Genomic DNA, 27553 nt, shown 5'->3' with positions numbered 1-27553 from the left:
ATTTTGATTGGATGGTGCATTGCAAGAAATGCATAAAAACTGTAAGTGCCTTAAATTCAATTTCTTTTCAACTTGTGCAATGCTCTCAATATCTATTTCACAAGTCACCACACCACTTGTAGACTTGTATATAGTTGTATTACCACCACTGCCAAGTGCTCCCCAACACTGTCAACTAGAAAAAAATACACTTGTAGACTTTGATAAGTACCTTTCACGACCACTATTAACACACTTCATTCCATTGCCCTCGTGATTTTAACAGAACCTTGAATGCACAATTTTTCATCATTAAGTTGCATTATGCTATCCATTTCAATAAAGCCAGTCAGCTAATTATCTCAACATATTTCTCACAAATGACGGGTTTTTATCCGAAAGTTTCAAGTAGATTCCATAATTCATAATATCAAACCTACTTCAGGTTTGATGGTGCTTTAAATTGAAATTTAAAGTGCGTGTGAGAAATATGTTGAAATAGTTAGCTGACTAGCTTTATTTTAAACTTCAGGTTTGGTGGTGCTTTAAAGTGATCAAATTACTCCAATTTTGTATTTATTTAATTTTTTTTAGTGTTTAGAATTCGATTGAATAAGTGGAGTGTTCGACATTTGAACAGCAGCCCCTGCATATATAATGCAATGCCCCTACTAACTGAGCTAAGTTCACAGGGACATTTAAAATTACTTTTAAGTGTCGTAAAAGAATTGGACGACGGAACCCTATTCAAGTAGTGTGTCCCCCCTTAACAAAGTATAGCTCAAACTTGAGAAACCAAATCAGGAGATAAAAGAACATAAATTTCATATAGATCACAACTACATTATTGAACTTTACAAAAGATAAATACCTAAATAAACAAATCACCAGCACCTTTGTTTAGCTGTAGAAATCGATTGTCCTAAGTTAAAGACTAAAATATTGTCCTCAGAAAAAGATTAATTACCAAGATCTTCTAGATATCATGATGAACTTGATTATTGGGAATAATAAGAGGTTGATTATCCAAGGGCATGTATTGAGCCATAATTGCACGTATCTCGGTGTCCATGTATCGCTGCACAAAATAAACAAACAATTAATATATAGTTCTCAATATCGCTTGGATGAAATGACACGGTTCTCTTTCAACTTATATATAGTTCTCAAGATCGAGATAAAACCCCAGGAATGAAGCAGCATAAACTTTTGTGTGGTTCTACTTGACTTGAGGGTTGCGACACTCGTTTTATACCAAAATATGCTCAACTATTGTGCTTTCTCAATGTGGGATTGGTATGATATATTGTTAAAAAGACAAAACATCAAGCCTGCAGCAATCATACCTGGATCCTGTACTTGTAAAATGCATATCCTCCGGAAAGAGTAACAACCAAGATAACAATAATCATCCAAATACTCGCCACTGAAGAAGAAGTATATTTACCTGCATTTATAAAACAATTATTCCTCAAATCCCAATAACTATGCAAATAATATACAATAGAAAGTCAGAAAAACTGATGTAATAAAATGCCGTAACCTTAGAAATTAAACATTAAACATTGATAAATAGAATAAAAAACCTTAGTAGCATGTTACAAATATCTAAGACACATCAATCAAGATATTGGACCACAAATTTTGGATGAAAAATGATCTAGATATTTCCATAATGGTTCAAAATACAACATTAAGTCTGACAAGCACAAATAAAAATTCAATGCTAAATGAGCATTATCGAGGGAAAAGTTAGGAGTCGTAGTTTATTTATATGGTTATTCAAAAACTACCCATTCCACACGATAATTTTGGACTTTTTAAAATCAGACTAATAATTGAATTGGTGAATATATTAATTCACGGTTCAACGGTTTGATTGTGGTTCAGTTGTAGTTGAATGTGATAGTTAATCATATTTTCAACATTATATAATATATTAAGAAATTTTATTATACATCAAATATTTAATCAATGTATATTGATTATATTATATAAGATAAAAAACAATAATAAAATGACAATTAAACAAATTCACGAACATGACTATTTGGACCTTGTCATCGGCCCCATATTTGGCCAATCAATATACAGTATTGAATTTAAAACTAAAAATCACCAATAAATTTAAAAAAAGCCCAATTCAAATTGGTCCGAGTAACTGATTTTTTACCAGTTTGCAGCTAACCAGTTTGACAGGTTGAATTGACTGGTCCAATTTGCACAACATTGGTTTTGGGAGTGGCATAGAAAGGGAGGGAAACAAATCTAAAAGAGACTCACCAATACACGTGTCATTTTCTCGCGAGTAGAGCAAACCACTATTGCATTTGCACTCATAGCTTCCAAAGGTATTTTTGCATTTGCAGTCTGGACACTGGCACGCTGACTTTTCTTTGCACTCATCAATATCTGATGACAGTATAAGAAATATATTAAAGCCAGTATACTTGTAGAATTCATAATAACATGTTTAATAACAACTGCATGAATTAACGGCCAAAAATGGGACAGTAAGTACCTTCACATGACAAGACTCCATCACCTCTGAACCCTGAGGGACACTCGCAACCTTTTCTATAGTCATCCTGCATTATCAATTAAACAAGGAAACAAAGAACAATTAATATCTAGCATATTGATCTTACTTCCGTCCTTCGTAACCAAAATGATGTATAAAAAAAAGACACACAAGATAACTTACATGGCAAGCAGAGTAAAGTTTTCCACCTTGGGATACTTTCCAACAACCTCCATTGTTGAATTCACAGCTTAAGGTTCCTGAAGCTATTAAAGAAACAAGAATTTTTTTTTAATCAAAATTAACATAAATGGATACATCATAAGCTCCTTGACACAAAAACTTCAAGGACCGGAAAATAATTAGGAAAAATAAGAAAGAGAACGAAGTTTTGACCCCCAAGCACACCAATTTACCTTCACAGTGGGTATATCCATCACCAACAAACTTAACATTTTTTACAATAGGGCATTCACATACTCTTCCTCGGAAAGTGTCCTATAATTAGAAAAACACATGAAGATCGTTAAAATCAAAAGAACCAAAAACGTAATACAGCTCTCGCAATAATGTGCCTGACGTGGTTCAGTTAAATTAATACCCTGCATGCAGTAATGTTAGAAGATTTTTCCTGCCAACAACCACCGTTGTTTTCCAAACACTCGTTTGTTTCCATGTCTGCAAATAATAACCAGTAAAATCTTTAGCTTTTGAACAAGATTGAATATGAAGGAGTCACGATAATCCTTTTATAAAAATTGAAAATATAAAACACCAAATTAAAATAAATAAAAATTGAAATTAGAGACTTAGTGAAAGGAAGACCTGGAGTTAAGCAAATTGATGGTTCAGTGGTCTCTTGGAAACCTGAACATATTGCCTTCAGAACTGCTGGTCTTGACAACTTACCTAAAAGCAGTTAAGAACTTCAATTATGAAATAGAATACGATTAAATAGCTATCTCAATATCTTCTACAATAGCTTCTTTATACCTCTGTATTGTCTGTTGTTTATCACAAGAGTAGGCAGTATAGTAACATCACCGCGAGAATCTTTGCCAATCTGAAAACGAAGTTGGAACAAAATGCAACACAATTATCAAACAACATAATCGCCAAATAATTGGACAAGAATGTCGCAAAAAAGTTTGCATTTTAGTAAACCAACCTGTGCATCCTGCTCTGCTTTGAGAACAGGGTTATCAACATCAGCAAGAGGATCCCCAACACAGTCTTTAATCTTCTTCAGATCAACACCTGCAAATGGAAGAGATGAGGGAGAGGGAGGGACAGACATATATTTTGTTATAATGATGTGATGCACCATTTTTCCATGAACATTTGAGAAAATAAAGGTAAGTTAATTAAGTAGAAGCGCAAAATGCTCAACCTACCAAGAGATTTAATAACTTGATCTGAACATTCTTCTGTGTATTTTTTCTCTTTCATGGGGCAACGGATTGAAAAGTCAGTCACATAGTCCCACCATTGCCAAGGCCTTCCACTTTCATTTGCCACTTTAAAGAAGCATGCTTGGCGTAAGTTCTGAACAGCAACATCTTTGCCATCATACCCTTTATTGAAATCTTGCTCAGGGTCCGGAGCACAGTATCTTCCGTGGTTTATACACTGAGACTTGCATTGTTTGCTTAAGAGAAATTCTTTAGGGCAAAACCAAGTTATATAGTGAGGGGTAAATTGAGTGAACCCCTTCTTCTCAAGTTGTTGAGCTGCTCCTTTAAAGCTCTTCACAAAATTAATTTGATTGTCACACTTTGGTCCACATTCATCGTTGCTATTCGTCCATAATTCATACTCGACTCTGTCGTCAGGATGCGGAAGAGCTTCTCTCCAATCAAGATTTATGTGAACAATCTCCCCATTTGAGAGAGCCTCTTTGATCCTATCCCCCAAAGTTTTGTTGATAAGAGCAGAAGGAATATTAATCTTTTCAATATAATCATCGTTTACAACATGACCTTCTTCAGGAGTGTCCATGGTGATTAGCGTTTCTTCTTTGTCATCAGCTACGAGAATAGCTGCTGCTCCACCATTTTGTGCATTCCACGCCTTCAAAGTGAAATAGCAATCTACCAAAATGACCAGGGAATAAGTTTAAAAAGAGAAGTGACATATCTTACGAAACATTTTACAAACGAATTGTAAATATGTAAACGTGTCTTAAGTTTGAAAGACAAGGAGCGGTTATTTCTGTCTTTAGGTGAAAATCAAGGTTGATACTTGATATATGCTCTGAAAGGAGCCTCAATTGGTCTTTGTATGTTTTGTACTTTGAGATTTCGTAATAACTAGCATTTTCCATTTAGAAAACTTGAGCCACTTTTGTGTGGTTCTGTTCCTAACAACCTATGCATTAATGTCTAGTATAGCATCATACAATCTAGAGATAGAATAGGTAATAAAACAACAAAACATTTTTCTAATCTTTTATCGTTCTGCTACAATAGTGTACTTGTTATCTATACTACCATCATCCATACCCAGTAAATAAATATTCTTCACTTAAACCAAAAGAAAATAGAAACTCTGCATCCTTAACCTAAACAATGCAACATCTACAAAATCTTAAAAAACAACTTCCAATGAACTGGTTAAGTGCATTGTTGAGATCTATCAAGTGAGTTAACCCATAAATCTAATGCCTAAGGTTTTGGGTGAGAGTTGTGTCAAAGTCACTTGTGTGTATGCTCAATTGCCCAATGTGTTGATCCAACCCACTGAGGCTCCCCTCACCCTCACGGCCCAACATGCATTGGCGGTTAGTTTGGCAAAATCACGGTGGAGCACCAACAAAGTCATGATGCAAACGTGATTTCATCAAACTCACCGTGATTTCAAACATGTATAACATCATTTTCAAAAGCCTACCAGAATAAAATCTTACATTCATTTAATAGAATGTGTAATCCTAGCTTTCAATTTTCACTATATAAATAACATAAAAGAAAAGAAAGCAAATCCAATGAAAAACATATTCAAAATACCACAATCAAAATATAGCAATGTACTTCATATACACTAACTATCTCAGTACAAGTTTACTTCCTTCCTTTCCTTAAGAATCCATGTCATGCAACCAAAAACAACCTAAAAAATCTCAAACATTTTACAAAACATTGACCCCCTATTTTTTAATACTTATTGTGAGTTTCACAGTTTTCGATTGACGATGAGTTTGACAAAATTACAGTGAACCGTGCAATTTAGACAAGAACTACACTTTAAAGCTTCAACAAAATCACAGTACCACACCACCTGTGTTTTCACCAATCTCATTGCCAATTCAAACATGCAGTAAGAGTTTAATAGAACCAATAAAAATCTCACCTCCACGATCAACAAGAAGAAAGGTAGGGAAACTTCCAGGCTTAGACTGAAACGAAGCATTAACATCAGTAAAGTTATTGCATCCTTTCTTATTCACATTTGGATACACCACAGAACCAACCAATGTTCCACCATACTGAGGCACCCCAAAATTCCCAATTGCACATTCATATGTACCCTTCAAAGATTTTGGAGAAGTAATCCTCAAACTATTCTTCTCCACCAAAAACCTACCAAAACAACAATCCAAAAACAAAAACAAAACAAACAACAACAAAAGATTCAACTTAATGTTCATCATGTTGCTGTCCTGTTACAGAACATAAACCTCGTACACTTCAAACTGAAATTTTGAAGTGCAATTAATGCAACTGTGATGAAAAGGAAAGTGACCCAGATGAGGAAATTGAAGATTGGAACCCAAAATAGTAGGTTTTTTTGTTGAAGAAGGTTTAAGGTTTTGTGGGTCAGATCAGAATAGTGATGATGATGCGTAAGAAAGGAAAAGCATCGAAATCTTAAGGGCCCGTTTGGTGCGCAGGATAGCATAGTGACAGGATATGATATAAAACAGGATAAGGATAGAATAGGATAACAGTATGATAACAGTTATACTCAGTTATCATATCCTATGTTTGGTGCACACAGGATAACAAAGGATAACTATTATATTTTGTTTTTAATACATACTTGCTCATAATAATATGATAAGATATATAACATATTTAATTGACAAAATTACTCTTGTAAAACAATTGTTATTTTTTTAAAATTATTTTGTAATACTTTGAATTTTATAAATAAAAAATATAAATAAGTAATCAAATAACTTTATATAATTTAAAATAAAAATCATGAGAAAATAATCAAGTTTAATTTTTTATATGAATCATGATCAAATAAATAACTCAATAATATATACATGTTAGATAAGCCAAATAAATATATGATATATCTCATACGTAAATAATAAAACTATTATTGCAAAAGAATTATATTTATTTTTTTATAAAATTTAAATTAATATCCCTATTTGTCAATTTTTTAATAATCATTTTACTTTAAAATATTGTAATTTTAGTAAAATTTTGATTTTTTAGAATATATAAATTACAAAATTACCCCTGTGAGAAAATCACATATATATTTAAAAATTAATTATTTAATTATTTATATTTTATTAATTTTATTTTATGTATTTTAAATATATTTTATAAAATAAATCAGTAATTTTTTTTTCTTCTTATCCTATCCTGCTGGTAACCCAGCTCAAATTCAGGATAAGAATTATAACTAGAGAGACAGGATAGGATAAGCTTCAGGATTAACTTATCATATCCTGCTGTATCACCAAACACTGGATTGCGGCAGGATATGATACAGTTATCCTATCCTGTCTCTTATTCTGTGCACCAAACGGGCCCTAAAGGTGTCGAAATAATGGGATGAAACGTGTTGGTTAAGAGTTCAACTGTAATTGAAATTGTCGCCCAGAATAAACAACTACTACTACCACTAAAGATCAATTTGCATAATAATTTTGTCAATTTTTTTTTTCCATAATAAGGAAAATGTTAACATGTCAATCAAAATAATAATAATAATAATAGTGACATACTCTATAAAAAAAATAAAATAATAATAGTGACATGACTAATTATTAAAAAAAATAGTGACACGAGTAATGATTTTTTTATTTAAAGTTTAATTTCTTTTTTAAAAAGTTAATATTTCATAGTTTAATTTTTATATATTGACGTGTTTTTATTGAATACCATTAATCTTATAATGTAAAGTTAGATTTTGTAAAATTCGTATTTGTTATAGTGTTATTTTTTAGTGGTGCACTGTGAAAGACTTGATATAGACTTGGCCCATAATAAGATAGTACAAGATAGAATAAAACTATACTGTACTAGAGATAAATAAAAATATAACATTTTTTATATTCAAAAATAAAATGAGTAATTTTTACAATAATGTTATTTCGTTTAATGTTGCAAGGTCTGATGAATATCTTAAGATATTTGAATTTGTCGTAAAACATGGTTTAGGATTTAAACCACCATCTTATCTTGAAATTAGAGTTAAATATTTGAATTTTTATTTCTAAAGTACGTTGATGCATCTGATATAACCAAGATGGAAGAACAATATTTTTAAGATGATTGTTGTTGAAGAGGTTGGAAAAAAAATTGTTGTCCAAATTATTACGGACAACGTGACGACTTATAAAACACTCAGCAAATTATAATTTAAATCAAAGAACAACATGAAACTAAAAATTGTAAACAATTGAGAGGATTAATCTACTGAAAATTAAGATCATAAAAAAAACATATTTTCTGTAGACTTTTTTTTTTCTTTCTTCTGTAGACTTGGTCTACCGCCAAACAAAAACTTTCACACGATGAATGATTTAAGATAGGGTGAAGTTTAAGGTGGGAAGGGTTGTTTATTTTCTCATGGTGGGAAAAGCTCAAATCTACCATTAAAGTATTGTTAAAATATTAAATGGTTTGGATTTGAGAATGGGTACCTTTACTACAAGTACCTTGCTCATTTTTACTTATTTATGAATGTGCCCATACACTATTGTACAATATCATATGTCCACCACACCACTTTGAGAATCTTGCTTTTATTGTAATCTACCGGAAATGGTAGGCATATATACTGTACATATTTCATGTTGTGTGTATTTTTTTAAGGATAAAATATGGGCATGAAAAAAAGAAAGATCTCCCTTATATATGATCTCAAAGTGTACCTCATATATATGATAATCTTAATAGAAAATACCAACAAGCTTCCGAAAACACATTTAAGTAAATATGAATTTAAATTTACCTGTTAGATAATATAGTTATTATTAGTTAATAGTAAGAGTAGTTTAGTCTTTTCCATTTCCCTATTTCTCTAGTATATATATTCTTATTGTAAGACTATGCATTTAAGCTTTCTCAATTGTAATGAAACCCTAGACACTTTTTATATTGTCTCTTTGTATTTCTCTTCTCTTAACATGGTATCTAGAGTAAAGTTTGATCCGCCTTAAATCTTTTGTTGCTTCCACTTTGAGTTCTCAATAGTTTGAGAATATGTTTGGTCTGCTCTTTGATGATTAGTGGTCTGGTTAGTTCTATTGATTTGTTGTTTTCTTAGTTATTTGGTTGATTTGATTAGAAGCTCGTGGTTGAATTAGGTCCAGTTGCAACATTTTTTCATTCTATGGGATTATACGTACTGTTTTTTTTCTTCTATGGGTCATGTTTGTCGTTTCAGTGTAGTGCTTGTTCTGCTGTTTTTGTGCTTCGTACTTGTCTATGGGGTATGTTTTGCGAGCTTGTGAATTGTGTTGGTGGGGGCTCTAGGCTTTTGTCTTATTGATTTCGGTTCTATTTGTTGTTTTTCCATTTTGATTCCCATGTATGTGGAATTATGTTTGATTGGATTGCTTAGATTGGTTTTGTTTGTTTGGTGCGTTAAGTTAGTGCTTACAAGGTGTTTGTGAAAAGTTCTCATTGATGGAAGATTTGAATTTTTGGCCACCACTCATCTCTTTTGATTGTTTCTTCTTTGTTGTTGGTTTCTTTCTTTAATTGGTCTCTAGTGTAATTCTTCCTCCTACTTTACTTGGTTCATTCTATTAGTTTCTGGTCAATATTTGATTTCTATCGGTTGGTCATAATGTGGATTGTGAGTGTTATTGATATAAAGAGTATTCCACACAATTTTTGTTGTTTCGGTGTTATGGTGAACTTGTGAGGCAAAATACTGTGTGTAGGGTTTATGGTTTGTGAAGTGAGGTTGTTAATGGTACTTTTTATTTGGTGTGTGAGAGGCACGGTGGTAGGCTTTTGGAAATTTTGGGTGAATTGTTGGGTAAAAAAAAAGTAAAAGGTGTATGATGGTTTGCTGAAAGTTCAAGCAGAGCTGCCAATTCTGTTTCGGTTTGCAACTTATGTTTGCTGCCTGGTCGTATTTCATATGTCGACGGTGTTGATTGTTGTTGATGCAATTTGAACGTAAAAGCATTGTATGAGTTGTTGTATCTATGCTTTGGTATTGGTTCTTCAATTTGTCTTGGTTTGGTTTCATTCGATTTAGTTTAATTTAGTTTTGTTTGGTTTGATTTGATTTGGTTCTGTTTGATTAGTCTTCTCTCTGTCAATTCTTTTGTTTGATTACTTTTCTCTGATGATTTCTTTTGTCTGATAGTTTCTCCCGTTTGCTTCTTTCCGATGATTCCTCTTTTTTTGTTACTCCTCTCTTTGTTGGCTCTTATGTTTGAAGTTTCTTTCTCTCTGACGATTTCTCTCTTTTGTTTGGATGATTCTCTCTAATGGTTTCTTTTCTGTCTGAATGCTTCTCTGTGAGTTTGACTGTCTCCCCCTATTGATTCTTTTGATTGGTTGATCTTCTTCTCCCTGTTGAATTCTTCTGATTGATTGTACTTCTCCACCTATTGATTCTTCTAATTGCATTGCACTTCCCCCTATTGATTCTTCTTGTTGATTGCACTTCTCCCTATCGATTCTTCTGTTTGGTTGCTTCTCTTTGCCTGTTCGTCGATTCTTTTGTTTGGTTCTCTCTATTGGTTTGGTTCTGGTTAGGTTGGACTATATTGGATGGTGAATTTGTTAGATTTGGTTTGCCTCTATTTGATGATCTATTTAGATGCTTCTATTTGATGGTTTCTCTCTTTGGCTGCTACTTCTCTCTCAGATGGTTACTCACTTTGGTTGCTTCTCTTAGCTGGTTACGCTATTAGTTTGGTTGGTTTATTTCCAGGGTTAATTTGTAACAAGTTTAAAGCTTAATAAGCTTTAACTGATGGGTAGTATCTTAAGTTTATATTATTGATTTTTTTTTTTTTCGTTTGTTGTTCGACAAACTCTCGATGCTTCCTATTGTTGCATCGTGAGTTTGATGGGAGATGTTAGATAATATAGTTATTATTAGTTAATAGTAAGGGTAGTTTAGACTTTTTCATTTCCATATTTCTCTAGTATATATATTCTTATTGTAAGACTATGAATTTAAGCTTTCTCAATTGTAATGAAACGCTAGACACTTTTTATCTTGTCTCTTTGTATTTTTCTTCTCTTAACATTACCAACAATAAATTAATTCAAATGATAAAAATTTAATTTTTTTACGCAATAACATAAATTGGAGTTCAATATGCTCCATTAACTTATCCTCCATTAGCTTCCATTACCTTGCTAAGATCGTGACATGTGGATAAAAATTTATCAATAGTCTAGATTTAAAAATGTAAGGAAAAGTAAAAAAAAAAAAAAAAAAACACAAACGTAAATTATGTAAATTTTTCCCTCTTCCTTTCAATACTCTGCATCTTCTTCCTTGTTACTGCCGTCATCTCCTCACACAAATCTCTCTCCGTCCAAACGCCGCCGCCGTCCCATCTCATTGTTAGTACTAACATAGTTGCTCACGTTGCTATCACCCTTCTCTATCCGTTCAACCTTCGTCACCTTCATTATTACTTTTCAAAGTTGGGAATGAGTATTATTGTTGTTATTATTACTTTTCAATATATTATTGTTGTTATTATACTATGAATTTTATGCTGTAATGGTTTTTCTAGTTTCATTTTCATTGTCTCTCACTAGCGGTCGCCGATAAGACGTCTTCTTCCTCACCGACTCGCCGCTGCCGCCGCGGTGTCTCACTTGATTAAAATTGAGGATTCGCCGACAAGACGTCTTCTTCCTCACCGCATCGCCGCTGCCGCCACGGTGTCTCACTGCCACTTCCCCTTTTCAATTCTGGTTAAAGATGGTTTGATTGAAATTGAGGATTGTCATTGAAACCGAAGACTGATTGGTTGAAATTGAAGATTGTTTGGTTGTAATTAATTTTAGAGTGTAATATCATTCACCAGCCCGACAAAATCACCAGTTCCACCATAAGCTATTTAGGTGTCGCCATATTGACCAAAAGACAGCTATAGTATCAAAACAAAGATAGTTTTGAAAACAATAAGAATAACAACAAGAACAAAAAGTTATAGTTTCTTGGCAAAAAATAGTAGTAGCGGTGATGACGGCGACGAAGGTTGAACAGATAGAGAAGGGTGATTGGTCGGTGATGACGGCGACGAAGGTTGAACGGATAGAGAAGGGTGATAGCAACGTGAGCAACTGTGTTAGTACTAACAATGAGATGAGACGACGACGGCATTTAGACGGAGAGAGATTTGTGTGAGGAGATGACTGCAGTAACAAGGAAGAAGATGCAGAGTATTGCAAGGAAGTGGGAAAAATTTATGTAATTGACGTGATTATGTTTTTTTTTTTTTTACTTTTCCTTACATTTTTAAATCTAGACCATTGATAAATTTTTATCCACATGTCATGATCTTAGCAAGGTAATGGAAGCTAATGGAGGATAAGCTAATGGAGCATATCTGAACTCCATAAATTGATTGAGAGGAGAAATCACCTTAAATTATGCATTCATAATTTTGTTAAATTGAAACTTATTTCTATTGATTAACAAAACAGGATGGATCCCTATTTTTGAACAGGACAGTAAAATCTGTCCAATATATTTATGGCTCTAATTTGACAAGATTAATTTTCAAGCTTATATATAGTGGATACTTTTTAATTAGCTTAAAATTATATGACCAAAATAAATATGTTTGGTAGCAATTTCTTCTTGTAATCTTAGTCAATGTTACCCTTATTATCTGAAGTGAAAAAATATATTTATGAGCTAGTTTAATAGTTAATATCAATAAATTTTTTACATTTTTTGAGTGTTTTTATAAACAATGATAAATAAATATTTATGATTAATATATTTTAAATATTAATAATATTATAACAATATAAAATTGAATTTGAAAAATTCATATAAACCCATTAAATGGTTCACATCTCCTAAACTTGAGAACAAATTCTCTCAATATTTTTTCACTCAACTTATCTCATTTTTTTTTTTTGAAACAACTTATCTCAATTGTTACATCTTAACTATTAACCAATTAGTGAAGACCAAGATTGTCTGCTGTAATCACAATACGCAGTTTCACACAGTTTTAAATCATAATCATTGATAAGAGATTGGATGATTCAGATTAAACATCACCAAATTAACTATAATCAATCTTATATAACCATTGATTTTAGATCCGACCGTCAATAATAGTAACTGTGTGATAGCGTGAAATCTGGATCTTAGTGAATGCTCTCCATTAAATATATCTATGTGAAATTTGTATACCCAATATATTAGCAAGTAAGTCTATATATGTATCTAATCAATAGCATTGGCTAGTGAATATTTAGTTAGGTCACTAATTCCCTGCTTCAAATTTGACTTTTTATTTTGGAGCATACTCCCTCTGTCCCAAAATATAAGCAAAAGTGAGTCAAAGAAATTTGATGTATTTAATTAAAAATTTGGATTAAATACATTCACTTTTCTTGACCAACATTTCCTTATATTTTGGGACGGAGGAGTATGGTATTATCCATACACACATGAGCTACGTATGACTAGTGACTCAATCCCCACGCTAACTTTAGTGTCCATTGTATCATTTCCACTTTATATGAAAAAAAGTTGTATACCACTATCTTCAATTAAAAAACTATATACCTCATGCACTATTTATTTTTTTATTATACGTTATGCTAGCTTTCCATTGCACTCAACATGCGAAGTTCCATTATAAGAAGGCATCTCAAATCATTCAAGCATACCAACCAAACCAACACCCTCTAAGGCTAAAGTTAGGTGTTTTTTTTCTTCCTTCATCACTAAGAAAGATGGGAGAAGGTATTTTCTTGGATACCATATTAGTCCCTTTGAGCTTTCTCATTACAATAATTTACCATGCCTTTCTTTGTTACAAAATCAAGAACAAACCTTCACACACAACTTTTGGAATTGATAAGTTAAGGAGGACTGCTTGGGGTCTTAACTTAAATCAGGTAATCATCGCATGTTAGTGCATGTTTAGTTTCAATTTTGAAGTAGGCATATAATTAATTCAACCGTCGTTAATTGATTTTGACATATTTGAATATTCGTGAGTATAATTGATTGTCTTTGAAGTCAATTCTAGCTTGAAACTAGAATTTAGAATTTTTGTCATGATATTTAGACTTGAACTTATAACAAATTAATTTCACCACGCTAAGGTGACACTCTACCACTAAGTTAATACCCCTTCTTTTGTCCCTATAGAGAAAAAAATTGACAAATTATAAGTCAAAAGGCCGAGAAACTCAGTACCAACATGTTTAAACAACTTTAGTCGGGCCTTTTTTTTTCCTTTATAGCTCGACCAAATTAATTGAGGATGCGACTTCTAGATAACGAAAGTCTAAACCGCGAGAGAAAAAAGAAAAACTAATGCATAGTAGTAATATATATTTGTCCATGATTTGGGTAACAAAACTTTAAATGTTCCTTTGATTTGGTTTGTGATGGTGCAGGGTGATGATAAAAAAGCTATGCTATGTGTACAAAGTTTAAGGAACACTCTTATGGCCACAATACTCACAGCTACAATAACAATTCTTGTAAACTTGGCTTTAGCAGCTCTAAACAACAATGCATTCAATGCAAGCCATCTCTTTACTAGTGAATTTTTCGGTTCAAAATCGGATAAAATCTTCGTTTTGAAGTATGGTTCAGCATCAATATGTTTGTTGATTAGTTTCTTATGCAGCTCAATGGCCATAGGATTTCTAATTGATGCAAATTTTTTGATGAATGCTTATGGAGATTTTTTGTCTGGTGGTTACACACAAAGTGTAATAGAAAAAGGGTTTACCTTAGCTTTTGTTGGGAATAGGGTGTTTTGTGTTGCTATTCCTTTGATGCTTTGGATGTTGGGTCCTGTGCTTGTATTTTTAGCTTCCATAGCTTTGGTTTGTTTGTTGCATGAGTTTGATTATGTGCCCAAATTACCACAAAGTCACAAAAGATGTACCAATGTAAAGTAATCTAGCTAGCTAGCAAATTAATATAAATCCAATTTGTATCCTATAAATTTTGTTATTAATATAATTACACATGAACAAAAGGTAGATAGGTAACAAGCTGCGCCGCTAAACCTTTTTGTATATTAAAACTCAATCTTTGAAAACCAACATTGATAGACATATGCGACACAACATTACAATACATGATCTTTTGAACTCTTTTCAAAAGGTTTACGACATCTGGTACTAGAAAGCCAAAAGTATCGAATGCAAACGGTATAAAATCGTGTCGAAACTTTTGATCTTCAAGTGTTTGGTAAAGTTGATCCTCTACAATTCATTTTAGTTCTATTTCAACAAGTATTAATTCAACTTCCAATAGTTAAGTATTGATCTCCCTCTAATTTGGTAAAATAAAAAAAAAAACCTCCCCTCTAATTTGAGTCATGATTATTTTTGGCCTATGTCTATGCTGCTAGTAGGGTCATGTCAATTCATGCGGCTAGCTTAGTAGCTTTCATGGCTCCATATTTTTTGAGTGGAGGTTAGAGTTCTTTACATTTTTATTTGATATACAAATATTATTTATTGAGTTAAAAGTGTAAATACTCAATTTACTTTGTAAATTTTGATTGAGGAAGTCCTTATTTGTAAGGTAAGAAGACTTAGACTTGTGTGTTTAAACATTTATAATCTTGTTTGATTATAGTGGATTAAGAGGTAAACAAATATAAATTCTTTGTGTCTCATTTTCTCTATCTCTTTATTACAGTCTTTAATAAAAAGAAAATACCATTCAAACGAGCCCTAAGACTACTTATAAAAAAAATATTTAATTTTAAGAATTTTGTTTTTTTAAAAAAAGAATATAGTATAAAAATTATTTTAAAAAAAAAGAAACTAAAACAAACGACCAGTTAAGCGAAGAGGTTACAGGCATTGTAATTTGTGTGTTTGAATCTTACGCTATGTGCATTTGTGAAAAGAATAAAAACTCATTCTTTCTTTTTCTTCTTCAAGAAACAAGAATCTATTTTTCTCCCATTTTCATCTCACCCAAAATTACACTTCCGATTCTTCCAAAATCACACTTCGAACTCACAATCTCTCGTGTTTCTCCTTTCTCCGCCGATTCTTCAATGATCAGTTGTGTGCATCTTCCGCATCCCGCGATTCTTCAATCAGAAATTTTCAAGTCGATTTATGAATCAATTGATTGCGGTATGAATTTTGGTTAATTTCACGTCTATTATATGGTTCTGAACATTTATTTTCTGATTCAAGTGATTTTAGCATCAAAGATTTGATTTCAAGGAGATTTTAACTCTGTTTAGGGTTTTGATTTTTCTAATTTGATGTTATGTATGTTTAGGATTTAACATTTCATATTTGATTTTAAGTCGATTTTCACTTTGTTTAGGGTTTTCTTCATCCTCATCAAGTTTGATTTATGCATGTTTTCAGTGACCTAAATGATTACTATTGCAATATTTGACTTCTTTATATATGATTGTTAGTTGTTTTTCTAAACAATTTTGTTGTGATAGATCAAAAATTGTTGCCTAGTACATATAATGTTTGCAGTGCTGGAGGAATTTGATTTGTGATTGATTTTGGTGGGGGCATTGTGTGGTTTCTTTCGATTAGGATGAATTCTAAAATTTATACGTGTGATGTTACAGGGGTGAGGTAGAAGGCAAAAAAGAGAGCTATTAATTTATGTTTGTGATATGAAAATGTGGCTGGAAGTGGATTATTAATGTATGTTTGTGATATGTTGCGGGGATGAGGTAGAAAGCAAAAAAGATAGATACTGCATGATGGAAATAATCTTAGACCTCCAGTTCTTTTCCCAGGATCAGCAGGAGCTTACACATATCTCAGATTGTTACGGGAAAAAAGTCTCAAAGTTGACTATGAAGCAAGGTAATTTCAATACATGTTGGGAACGATTGTGGGCTGCGATTTTATCATTCTTGATTATTCATACATATTTGCTACGTTAATTATGGGACAATTCAAGAACATTCAATCTTCTGCTTGAAAACACGAAACTTTAATTGAGGAAACGTGTTCTGTCCCAAAAACTTTCAATCTTCTGCTTATTGGTTTATAATCAATAACTATTGGGAACGATGATGGGTTTTCGATTTTTTCATTCTTAATTATTCAAATACCTTCAATCTTCTGCTTCAATAAAATGTGAAATTTCAAATTTTGTAAAGGATTGGATGTCTTGATGCCCAAAAAATGTTGGATAAATTACTTAATGACCCTAGTCCCTGAATGTGAAATCTAGTTGTTGCCTTCATTGCTACCCAAGCAATTGTCCCTATTGGTGTCCGTTTTTCTATTAAAAAAAATTATGAATTTTTATTCATAGTAATGCATGAATGGATATATATTCTGCTTTGATGACCCTTAGTCCCTAAATTCAATTTTGCAACTGTAATTAGAAGTGATTTTGCATTATGAACTTAATGACCCTTGTCCCTAATGTTACATAAGTTTTGTAAGGGATGGATGCCTCAATGACCCTCGAGGAAAATCCATTATGAATTTTTTATTCATAATGGAAATGTTGGATGGTGGCTTTAGAAGTGATTTTACATTATGAACTTCATGACCCTTGTCCCTAATGTTACATAAGTTTTGTAAGGGATGAATGTCTCAATGACCTTTGAGAAAAATGCATTATGAATTCTTTATTCATAATAGAAAAGTTGGATGGTGGCTTCAGAAGTGATTTTGCATTATGAACTTAATGACCCTTGTCCCTAATGTTACATAAGTTTTGTAAGGGATGGATGCCTCAATGACCCTTGAGGAATATGCATTATGAATTCTTTATTCATAATGGAATAGTTGGATGGTGGCTTTAGAAGTGATTTTAATTATGAAATTAATGACCCTTATCCCTAATGTTACATAAGTTTTGTAAGGGATGGATGCCTTAATGACCTTTGAGGAAAATGCATTATGAACTTTTTATTCATAATGGAAAAGTTGGATGGTGGCTTTCAAAGCAAAACAATTTTAATATGAAATTTTACTCAAAATGTGGATGGTGTCGATTGTCTTTTTATGACCCTAATTGTGCAATTGTCACTAGTGGTATGGTATACTTGATGAGCTCACTAACTTGAAATTCGATAATAAGATGGATAAAATGATAAATATACTTTGTTCCATGATTTTTGTAAGGGATAGTCTTGGTGAGGCCCAAAAATGTTGGATGATGCATTTAATTGAGGAAATGTGTTCTGTCCCAAGAGCTTTCAATCTTCTGCTTATTGGAAATTTCATTCCAACATATTTGCCTTGTTTGGTTTATAATCAATACCTATTGGGAACAATGATGGGTTGTCGATTTTTTCATTCTTGTGTATTCAAGAACTTTCAATTTTTGTAAGAGTTTAAATGTCTCAATGCGATGAACTAAATGACCCTAGGCACTGAATGTGAAAGCAGTTGTTGCCTTAATTGCCACTCAAACAATTGTCTCTATCGATGTCCTCTTTTCTGTCAAAAAATATTTATATGAACTTTTATTGATAATTAATGCATGGATATCTATTTTGATTTGATGACCCTTAGTCCCTAAATTCAATTTTGCAACTGCAATTAGAAGTGATTTTCCATTATGTTCTTAATGACCTTATTCCCTAATGTTTCATAAGTTTTGTAAGGAATGGATTGCCTCAATGAGACAATGACCTCAGAGTTAAATGCATTATGACTCTAATCGATGGTATTTATTGTCTTTTTAAAACCCTAATCTTGAAACAATCACTGAGATGAATTTTTTTTCATTATCTATAAAGCGTGGTGTGGTAAACATGAGCCCACTTACTCAAAATTCAACAATAAGATGAATATACTTTATTCTGTGATTTTTGTTAGGGATTTTCTTGATGGCCCAAAATTGCAGATTGATGCCTTAATGGGAAAAGCTAGTTGATGAGAAGGAACTCTCAGGTGATGATCTATTCAAGTTTTTTTTAATTTCATTATGATTGCTTGTATCGGCTTTATGATTTCAAACTTGGTTGAATTATATAGATTCATATAACAACATATTCTTCTTATATAGAGGAACTTTGTTCAACAGTAGTACACTAGTGCGGTTCTCTAATAGCGGGTTGTCATCCTACTGAATTATTTAGATATTTAAGATTCATTATGAGGCTGTAATAGCAGGCAGTCCGATATATTCATTATGAGGCTGTAATAGCAGGCTGTCTGATACATTCATTATGGGAACAAGTTTTGTTAATATGGTAATTCTATGATCCGAGCTGCCTTTCCCCCTATAATATATGTATGGTGTAGAATCAGATATATCTGTAAGTGTGCTTCGGAATGAAGGAAAAGCAAGTGATTCAGCCATTTTATATGTTTCTCATTTGGTATAACACTTGCTGTCAATTAACTACGAATCGTGCAATTTATGTTGTTATATAACTACAACTTTGTAATTAGCTTAACAAGAGGATCTTTTTTACTATGTTGTTTTTGTTTTTGAGAACTTATTCAGCCTATAAGATATGCTGCTTTTCCACAATTTTTGCTGGAGGCTGGGTTTTATGCTTTTATTAACTAAATAATATATACCTACTGCTTTTATACAATTTCTATTTGTAAGGACACAATTCAAGTATCATGGACATTGGCCAACATGAGAATTTCTTGAGTTAAGGTCTATTTCAATGATCACATATTATCGAGATAACAAGATTACATTATGATGGTTACTGTGTGACGCGAAGTTCTGTTATAATATGCTTTGAATGCTTGTTTAAAAATTATAAGTAGTAGAGAAAGTGGTACTTGATGGCATGTATGGTTGATTTCGGATTTAGGAAGAGGGTTACAAGGATGAGCGACTTAGACTTTAATAAGTTTATGCTCTCATAAGTCTAAAAATGCGTCATTTAAAAAATGACAATGCTTTATGTCATCATATAAGTATATGGATAATTAGTTGCCTTAGACCTATTGATTATCAAGCTAATAAATCTGATTGAGATTAAGTTTGTTTGTTGTTATAACATCTCTAAATACTGAACAAAAGTTGTATAGAAATCCCATGGTCAAATGGTAAGTAGTTGATTGAGTTCCTCAAAAGAAGGAAGAGATAATAGCCAAAAGCCGTATTTATGTTTGCTAATTTGGTTTCTGTGTTTAAACAAATTGAAGTTGATTAATTTTTCATCCTTTTAGGTTCATTATGAGAGACTTGACTGGGACACTGATGCTGTGGTTGTAGGATATGAATTCAAATATTGTGTGTTCTAGAGTGGACTGGTGGGCTGACCCAAGCCCAATACCACCTCCTCGACTATATAAGTCTCACATCATCACCTATGAAGGTATGTCTCATTCTAAACCTCTCTCTAACTCAAAAGTTTGATGGACAAAATTAACTTAAAAGCTAAGACAAAAAATATTACTTGTCCAAATAAAATATGAACGACCATGAGATAGCCTTTATATTAAAGCATATGCATTCTTCACACGTCTATGTTATGCAGCTTCTATCTTAGGCTATGGCGTTTGGTTTAGTTGTCAGATTCTTCTTTCTTCTTCTTCAAGTAAAGACTGAACGTATTGTGATAAATACTATAGTTTCTTGATAAAACTAAAACCTCTATGAATGTTGGTTGGATCAAAATTTAATTGGGTATACAAACCCTATAACAGGTGGATGACGTCCTTCAATGCAATTTTTATATGAACCAATTCTTCCACCATTTCTATTGTTTGTACAGGTCTTTCAAATGTTTAAGACTTCAATTTAGGTAAGTAAAACAACAATACTCAAGAAACTTTTGTCTTTCAAATGTTTAAGACTTCTAATAAATTTTGTCTTTATATTGTGCGACATAAGTAATTGATATTTAAGGATGTAAATTTGAAAAACATCTCAAGAAACTTAGAAAGACATCAACACATTAAAATTCCAAAAGTTACATGTCTTCTCCTCACCCCACCTCATTGCTCACAGCACCCATAAAATTCCAAAAACGCCCCTAATAGAACTTATCGGAAGATACCTTCCATTCGCTACTTACCGGTAGATATCAAAATATAAGACTAGGTTTGCCTATATATTGATACCTGTTTAAAGATATATGTCTTTTGCTAACCACTCACATTGGAAGATAGCTTTTGGTAGGCAGTAGGTAGTAGTATATAAGACATAAGCTAGATTATTGAATCACATCTTCAAAACTCAACCTCCTAAATTCCTTTCAAAGTTAACTTTTTAATACAAAATTTGTATTGCTTTACACAATCATTTCATCCATCTACTCTATCTTCACTATTTTTTGTCACGATAAGGGAGTTTCACTCATTTTTTGGATTTTTCATTCTAACATATTTGCCCCATCTGGTTTGTAATCGATACATGTTGGGAACGTTGATGGGAGTACAAAAACCCTATAAGACTGTGAATCATTGTGACAGAATCTCTATTCATTATCCGAAAGTTGACCGTTGGAATCGAAGAATAGACTTTGTTTTATAAATTTTGTAACGGATGCATCATAGATGCCTCAATGACCATAGAGTAAAATGTTGGATGAATTTAATGACCCTAGTCCCGGAATGTGAAAGCTAGTTGTTGCCTTAATTGCTACTCAAGCAATTGTCTCTATCGGTGTCCGCTTTTCTATTAAAAAAAATAATGATTTTTTATTTATAATAATGCATGAATGAATATATATATATATATTCTGCTTTGATACCCTTCTCTACATTCAATTTTGCAACTACAATAATATGAACTTAATGACCCTTGTCCCTAATGTTACATAAGTTTTTTAAGGGATGGATGCCTCAATGACCTTTGAGGAAAATGCATTATGAATTCTTTATTCATATTGGAAAAGTTGGATGGTGGCTTTCAAAGCAAAGAAATTTTAATATGAAATTTTATTCAAAATGTGGATGATGTCTATTGTCTTTTTATGACCCTAATTGTGAAACTGTCACTAGTGGTATGGTATACATGAGCTCGCCAACTCCAAATTCGACGATAAGATGGATATACTTGATGGCCCAAAAATGCTGGATAAAGCCATAATGTGAAAGCTAGGTTGTTGCCTTAAATGCAATTTTAATATAGAATTTCATTCATGATATAAGGCATGGATATTATTTATTGTCCTTTGATGACCCCAGTCCCCTAAATGCAATTTTGCAACTACAATATGAAGTGATTTTGCAAATGCAAAAGGAAATGCGTCCTTGTGTTTGATTAGTTCACTGATAAGGGTTTCAAAGGAATTTACTAAGGAGATACGAATCAACTGAAGGGAAGTACAAAACCAACTTTTTTGAGTCTAAACTATTTCTGATAATATCTATCTGGTATATAAGGCATTTTGTATAAAACCTATGCTTTGTGATCAATGGAGGAAACTATAAATAGGTTGTATCTGATGGTCTTTTTTACTGCAGACATATTGTAAAATCTGATAAAATTTGTTTGGGTGTTGTGGGTATACTAGATTTGTGTTGATAATTAGGAACTGAAAAAAAAAGGTAGAACCTCCATTTTTATCATTCTTGATCATTCAATAAGATTCATTCTTCTGCTTGATAAATACAAATTTTTTCATTGCTAAACATATGTGTTCAGGTTCAACAAGGTTCAACGGTGATTTCAAAACTGAAATCTCATGGAACTGTTAGTGTTGAAAGCATGCTAGTGGGTAAAGGAAAGGTTGATGGTTCAGGTGTTGGTGTGGCTTCATGCACGAATCAGAGCAACTTTTTATCCCAAATTTAAAAATGAAAAGTCAGATCAAGGTGTATATGTTTCCTCTCAGTTTTTTATGTTTTGATTTCAACATAGGTTATGTATCAATTTTGTCATTTATCAATTTTTGTAGGATATGAGTGGAGGTTATGTTTTTCTTCGTAATAATTGTTTGAGTGTTAGCCTTATGGGATATTAGACAATCAAACACAATTGTTTCAAGCACATTCAAAAGAAACTGGTATGCTCTATGCCGAGACCCTGAAGCTGAAAGATAAAATTCGTCTGCTATGGTAATTTTTATTTTCATTCCACATATTTGTGTTGATGCATATTCAGATACTCATTTTCTCTTTTTTGATTATTCAACAACATTCAATCTTATGCTTGATAAAAACAATATAACCTAACGTGTTTTGTCCTAAGACCCTATTTGTCCTAACGTGTTTTGTCCTAAGACCCATGCATGTCAATCCTATCCAGACTTTAATAGGTTTATGCTCTGATAAATGACAATGTTTTATGTCATCATATAAGTATATGGATAATTAGTTAACAATGTGAATGCTAGTTCCATTATTGGTTGAAAATATTATTCTTGTTGAGCGTACAAGTGGTAACACTAGATAGGATTAAAATTCATAGCAGTCAACATTGAGGGCCTGTATACTTTAAGCAGTTGATGAAGTTCTTTAAAAGAAGGAAGAGATAGAAGCCAAAATGCCAAATAGTTATAGCCAAAAGAAGGAAGAGATAGTAGCTAAAATTCTTGTAATTTGGATTTTGGAGGTATTCTCTATTTATGTTTTCTAATTTTGTTTTTGTGTTTAAGCAAACTGAAGTTGATTAATTTGACATCCTTTTATTAGATTCATGATGAGAGACTTGACTGGAATATTGATGCTATGGTTGTAGAGTGGACCGTTAGGATGGTCCAAGAAGCCCAATACCACCTTCTTCTGGACTATATAAGCCTCGCATCATCATCACCTATGAAGGTATGTCTCATTCTAAACCTCTCTAGAGCTCAAAAGTTTGAAGGCCATAAATTAACTTAAAAGCAAAGACAAAAAATATTACTTGAAAGGAGGATAAATTAACTTTTAATTTAGTTTTTTTTTGGACAAAAACTTTTAATTTAGTTAAAAGCCTTGAATGATTAATTAACCCGTTTGCATACTGTAATTTTCGAACTTCCATTCCAATATATTTGCATTGATACTTGATGGGATATCTATTTTTTTCATTTTTTATCAAGGTTATCAAAACCAGACCGGACCGACCGGTCGGACCGTGAACCGGTCATGAAAACGGTTCGGTTTTGAGCAAAAAACGGATAGGAAACCGACCGGCAAAAAACCGCGTGAACCGGGGTCGAACCGGTGAGCCGGTCGGGCAGTTCAAGCGGTTTTGTAGATTTTTTTTTTTTTTTTTATAAAAAATAGGGCAAAACGACGTCGTTTTAACTTTTTTTTAAAAAAAAAATATGAAACAAAACAACGACGTCGTAGGAATAGGAAATATTTTTGTTTTTCATCTATTTTTCATTTGGTTTGAATTATAAATTTTATTTTATTTTGACTTGTGATATTTTATCTTTTTAATGTGTGAAATTATGAAATATTGAGCAATTATTCATATATTTTTATTTATATATTAATTAAAATATATATTTAATTAAAAACGGTTCGACCCCGATTGAACCCGATCTGACCAATTGAACCTTGAACCGGTGAGCTCGCCGGTTCGATGACCGGTCCGGTTCTGACAACCTTGTTTTTTATTAGTCAAGAACATTCAATCTAGAACCTTACCCATTTTTCTCATTCTTGCTTATTCTTTGCTTATTCGAGAACATTCTATCAAACTTTAATTGAGCAAATGTGCTCAGTCACAAGAATATTTTGAAAGTTTTTTTTTGTTTGTTGTGGTAATTATGGGATTTTCATTCCAAAATATTGGCTTACGATTGATACCTGATTGATACATGTTGTGATACCGGATTTTTAATTCTTGATAATTCAATAACATTCAATCTTCTGTTTATTGGAAATTTCATTCCAAAATATTTGCCCCGCTTGGTTTATAATCAATACCTAGGTATTGACCTAATTTTTTTTAGGTGTAGAAGTTATTTTAATCACAAAGCTAGAAATAATTGACTTAAAACTAAAATTAAAGTTGTTTGGTAAATTGTTTTTTTTTTTAAATGAGGTTAAAAGTTTTTTCTTTTATTATAATAAGGTTAAAAGATATATTTGATAATATATTATAGTTTTTTCTTAAAATATAGAAGTTGTTTTTTTTTCTTTACTAAAGCTTTTAAAAATTATTGGTTGGCCTAGCTTCTTAAAAGGAGAGGAAAAAAAATAGGCCAACTGTAAAAAAAATTCGTTTATGGTCATTTATCTAACTAGAACTTTGACCCATGCGGTGCATGGGTCTAATTAGGTGTAATATGTAACAATAAAAAATAAAATACAAAAATTCTAAGAGCATTTTCAATAAGAGTAGTATAGGGAATTTCATGGAATAATTATTCTATATTTGTTTATGTGCTTATTTTATATTTTATATATTTTTTAAATAATTTTGGAACCCCGTCATTTTGTTTACTTATTAAAAAAAAAATGCTGATAACTAAAGGTTAAAAAATTGATGATAATTAAAGGTTAAAAAAAAAATTAAAGACATAATCAAGAACATAAACTTAAGTAGACATCCATAAATAAATAAAAATTGTGATTAATTCCGCCGTTCAAATTTATTGAAAATAGGGTTAACATATTAGGATTCCTAAATTTTTTCATAATTGAAGCACATATTTTAGCGGTTGAAAGGTTTTATTGTAAGTAAGGGATGTCGGTTCGATGACAATCTGTATTTTTTTTAATATAAAGCTGCAATAAAAAGAAAGAGAAAATGAGAGGGGAAAAAATTTGGTTTAGGGTTAGCTTATGTTGGCAAGCAGCAAGCTTATAATATAAGAGATTATCGGTTTTTAATTGTTTAAATTGTGCAATGAAAATTGATGGTGCTTAATTGTCGTATGAAATCTTTCCTATGAAAGTTGATGAAGCTTAACACTTTGTGGACATAATTTAAATCACAATTGGTCTGCTAGTGCATATTGTATCAATTGATCACCAGTTAATATTAAATCTACAATGTTAAAATCAAAATAATGAATGTGATTAGTGACATGACTATGGTTGTGTTTGGTTGTATTGCAAAAAAAATGATTTAGCAGAATTGAGTTTGATAATAACTTTCTAAATTACACGTGATAATAACTTTCCAAATCTCACATGATAATTATTCTCTAAATTTATGATCCGGTAGAAAAAAAATATTGATCAGGAAAGACATAAAAATATTTCGTGATGAATAATATAGTCAACAATAATTTTGATATGATATACTTTTAAAATTGATGGTGCTTATCAATTATTGCACGTAATTTTAATCACAATTCATATACTTGCCATAATGGTTGGAAATATTGCCTTTCACCGAAGGGTTGCGGGTTCAAATCATAGTCAAGACAAAATTGTATTATTTTTTAATAAAAATTGCAAGATAAAATGGAGGGAAAACAGGGAAAACAAATTAGGGTTTAGAGTTTGCTTGTGTATACAAGCTTATAATATAAAAGATTTCCGGTAGCAATTTACTCATTTTGTTTCTGTTAGGACATTTATAGTATAAAAGGTGCATATATATTGTTTTTCTTTTTTAATTTCCGTTAAAGAAAACATTGATGTGTTGGTTGCAATCCAAAATATTGTACTGACTCAAATAATATTAGATGATGTTCTATTTATTTATGCGCGTGGATGTTTTTGTTAGGAATATGGTTTTTTTTGGGTACAAGATGAAAGAAAAAAATGAAAAGACAAAAAGAAAATTATCTAGAAAAAATAGTCTCACTAGCATCAGCTAGTAGGAGAAGACTCATTCCATCCAGCGAAATAACTATAGGAGAATAAACTTCAGGGTTGCGAGCTCCAAACTTGGTTAAGAAATCTGCACAAGTGTTCCCCTTCCAAAGAGTATGCATCAATCTAACTCTCCAGTTTCTAGTGAGAAGATCTTTTATGTTATAGATAATCACTACATAGTGGTACACTCATTTACATGATTAGATAGCAGCTTAATCACGATTTCTGAGTTAGAATAGCAACACAAATCTTTATTGTCCAGCTCCCACGCCAAAACTAAACCATGGTACACTGCCAATAATTCCGCATGAAGGATATTCGAAAAGCCTATATTTCTAGCAAAACAGTGTTAGGAATATGGGTTGGTATAACTTGCATCCTAAACTTTCACCATAAAAAAATAAATTGACAGCAAGCCTATATAATGTAGAAAGAAGCGACAAATAGAAAACCCCTATTTTTTTTCTTTAAAAGAAGTTAAAATCTGATATCCACATACTTTTTAAATTTTATTCGAGTTTTCTCTCTTGTGATTATTTCATCTGGTGTTGTTTTAATCCCGTCTTAGTACGAAATTTTTGTTTATCCCGTCTTAGTACGGTGTTTGTTCTTTTGTTTAGATTTACAGGGTTGTTCAATCCAAATTCAGTACAGATTCAATGACTTTAGCATCAATGTTGCAGATCCGGATACATGATTATTCCGGACATTTGAAGTTTGTCAAATCAATTGTAGGCTTTGTCAATGACATTAGGCCGTTTTATGTTGTTAACTCGGATGCTGTGAGCCTGTTTGCAGATTCATCCTTATTAGTTTTTAGCGAAATTGAATATGTAATGATTTCGATTGATGTATTCCCTATGAATTTGAATGAATGAATATTCTTGTTTTTGAGTAAAAAAAGAAGTTAAAATCATTTACTTTTCAATAATCAATTTTATAAAAAAAAATTCATCCATGAATATATGTAAATATCCATGGGTATCTCAATATCCGTGGATTACCCGCTTAGCGGATACCCGCACAA

The 27553-nt window shown here is 32.0% G+C and overlaps 2 protein-coding genes and 1 long non-coding RNA gene across 6 annotated transcripts; 2 read left to right on the top strand and 1 right to left on the bottom strand.

Annotated features, from left to right (window-relative positions):
* Window positions 1–779: 779 nt before the first annotated feature.
* LOC123888598 (vacuolar-sorting receptor 1-like) lies at window positions 780–6364 on the bottom strand. The gene is made up of 12 exons (XM_045937675.1): window positions 5849–6364; window positions 3895–4590; window positions 3669–3757; window positions 3494–3563; window positions 3326–3409; window positions 3102–3178; window positions 2917–2998; window positions 2684–2766; window positions 2501–2567; window positions 2263–2391; window positions 1326–1426; window positions 780–1057 (listed from the first exon to the last, which is right to left on the bottom strand). Exons 1-12 carry the CDS (start codon window positions 6147–6149, stop codon window positions 956–958), a joined length of 1881 nt encoding a protein of 626 aa, XP_045793631.1. The 5' UTR covers window positions 6150–6364; the 3' UTR covers window positions 780–955.
* Window positions 6365–13551: 7187 nt separating this feature from the next.
* LOC123889678 lies at window positions 13552–14885 on the top strand. The gene is made up of 2 exons (XM_045939117.1): window positions 13552–13818; window positions 14326–14885. Exons 1-2 carry the CDS (start codon window positions 13654–13656, stop codon window positions 14836–14838), a joined length of 678 nt encoding a protein of 225 aa, XP_045795073.1. The 5' UTR covers window positions 13552–13653; the 3' UTR covers window positions 14839–14885.
* A 1715-nt stretch (window positions 14886–16600) lies between these two features.
* Window positions 16601–27442, top strand: LOC123893012. Of its 4 annotated transcripts, none has more exons than XR_006803327.1 (6): window positions 16601–16743; window positions 18721–18795; window positions 20041–20189; window positions 22466–22878; window positions 23501–23583; window positions 27147–27442. It is a non-coding gene; the product is annotated as an uncharacterized LOC123893012 (long non-coding RNA). The 4 variants fall into 4 exon arrangements; XR_006803324.1 differs by having other exon boundaries at window positions 23455–23583; window positions 27147–27429; XR_006803325.1 differs by having other exon boundaries at window positions 23455–23583; window positions 27210–27381.
* The last annotated feature ends 111 nt before the right edge of the window (window positions 27443–27553 follow it).

The sequence above is a fragment of the Trifolium pratense genome, linkage group LG6, assembly GCF_020283565.1.
Source record: "Trifolium pratense cultivar HEN17-A07 linkage group LG6, ARS_RC_1.1, whole genome shotgun sequence".
In the NCBI taxonomy this organism is placed as follows: Eukaryota; Viridiplantae; Streptophyta; class Magnoliopsida; order Fabales; family Fabaceae; genus Trifolium; species Trifolium pratense.
This window is presented reverse-complemented; position numbering and strand designations above follow the sequence as displayed.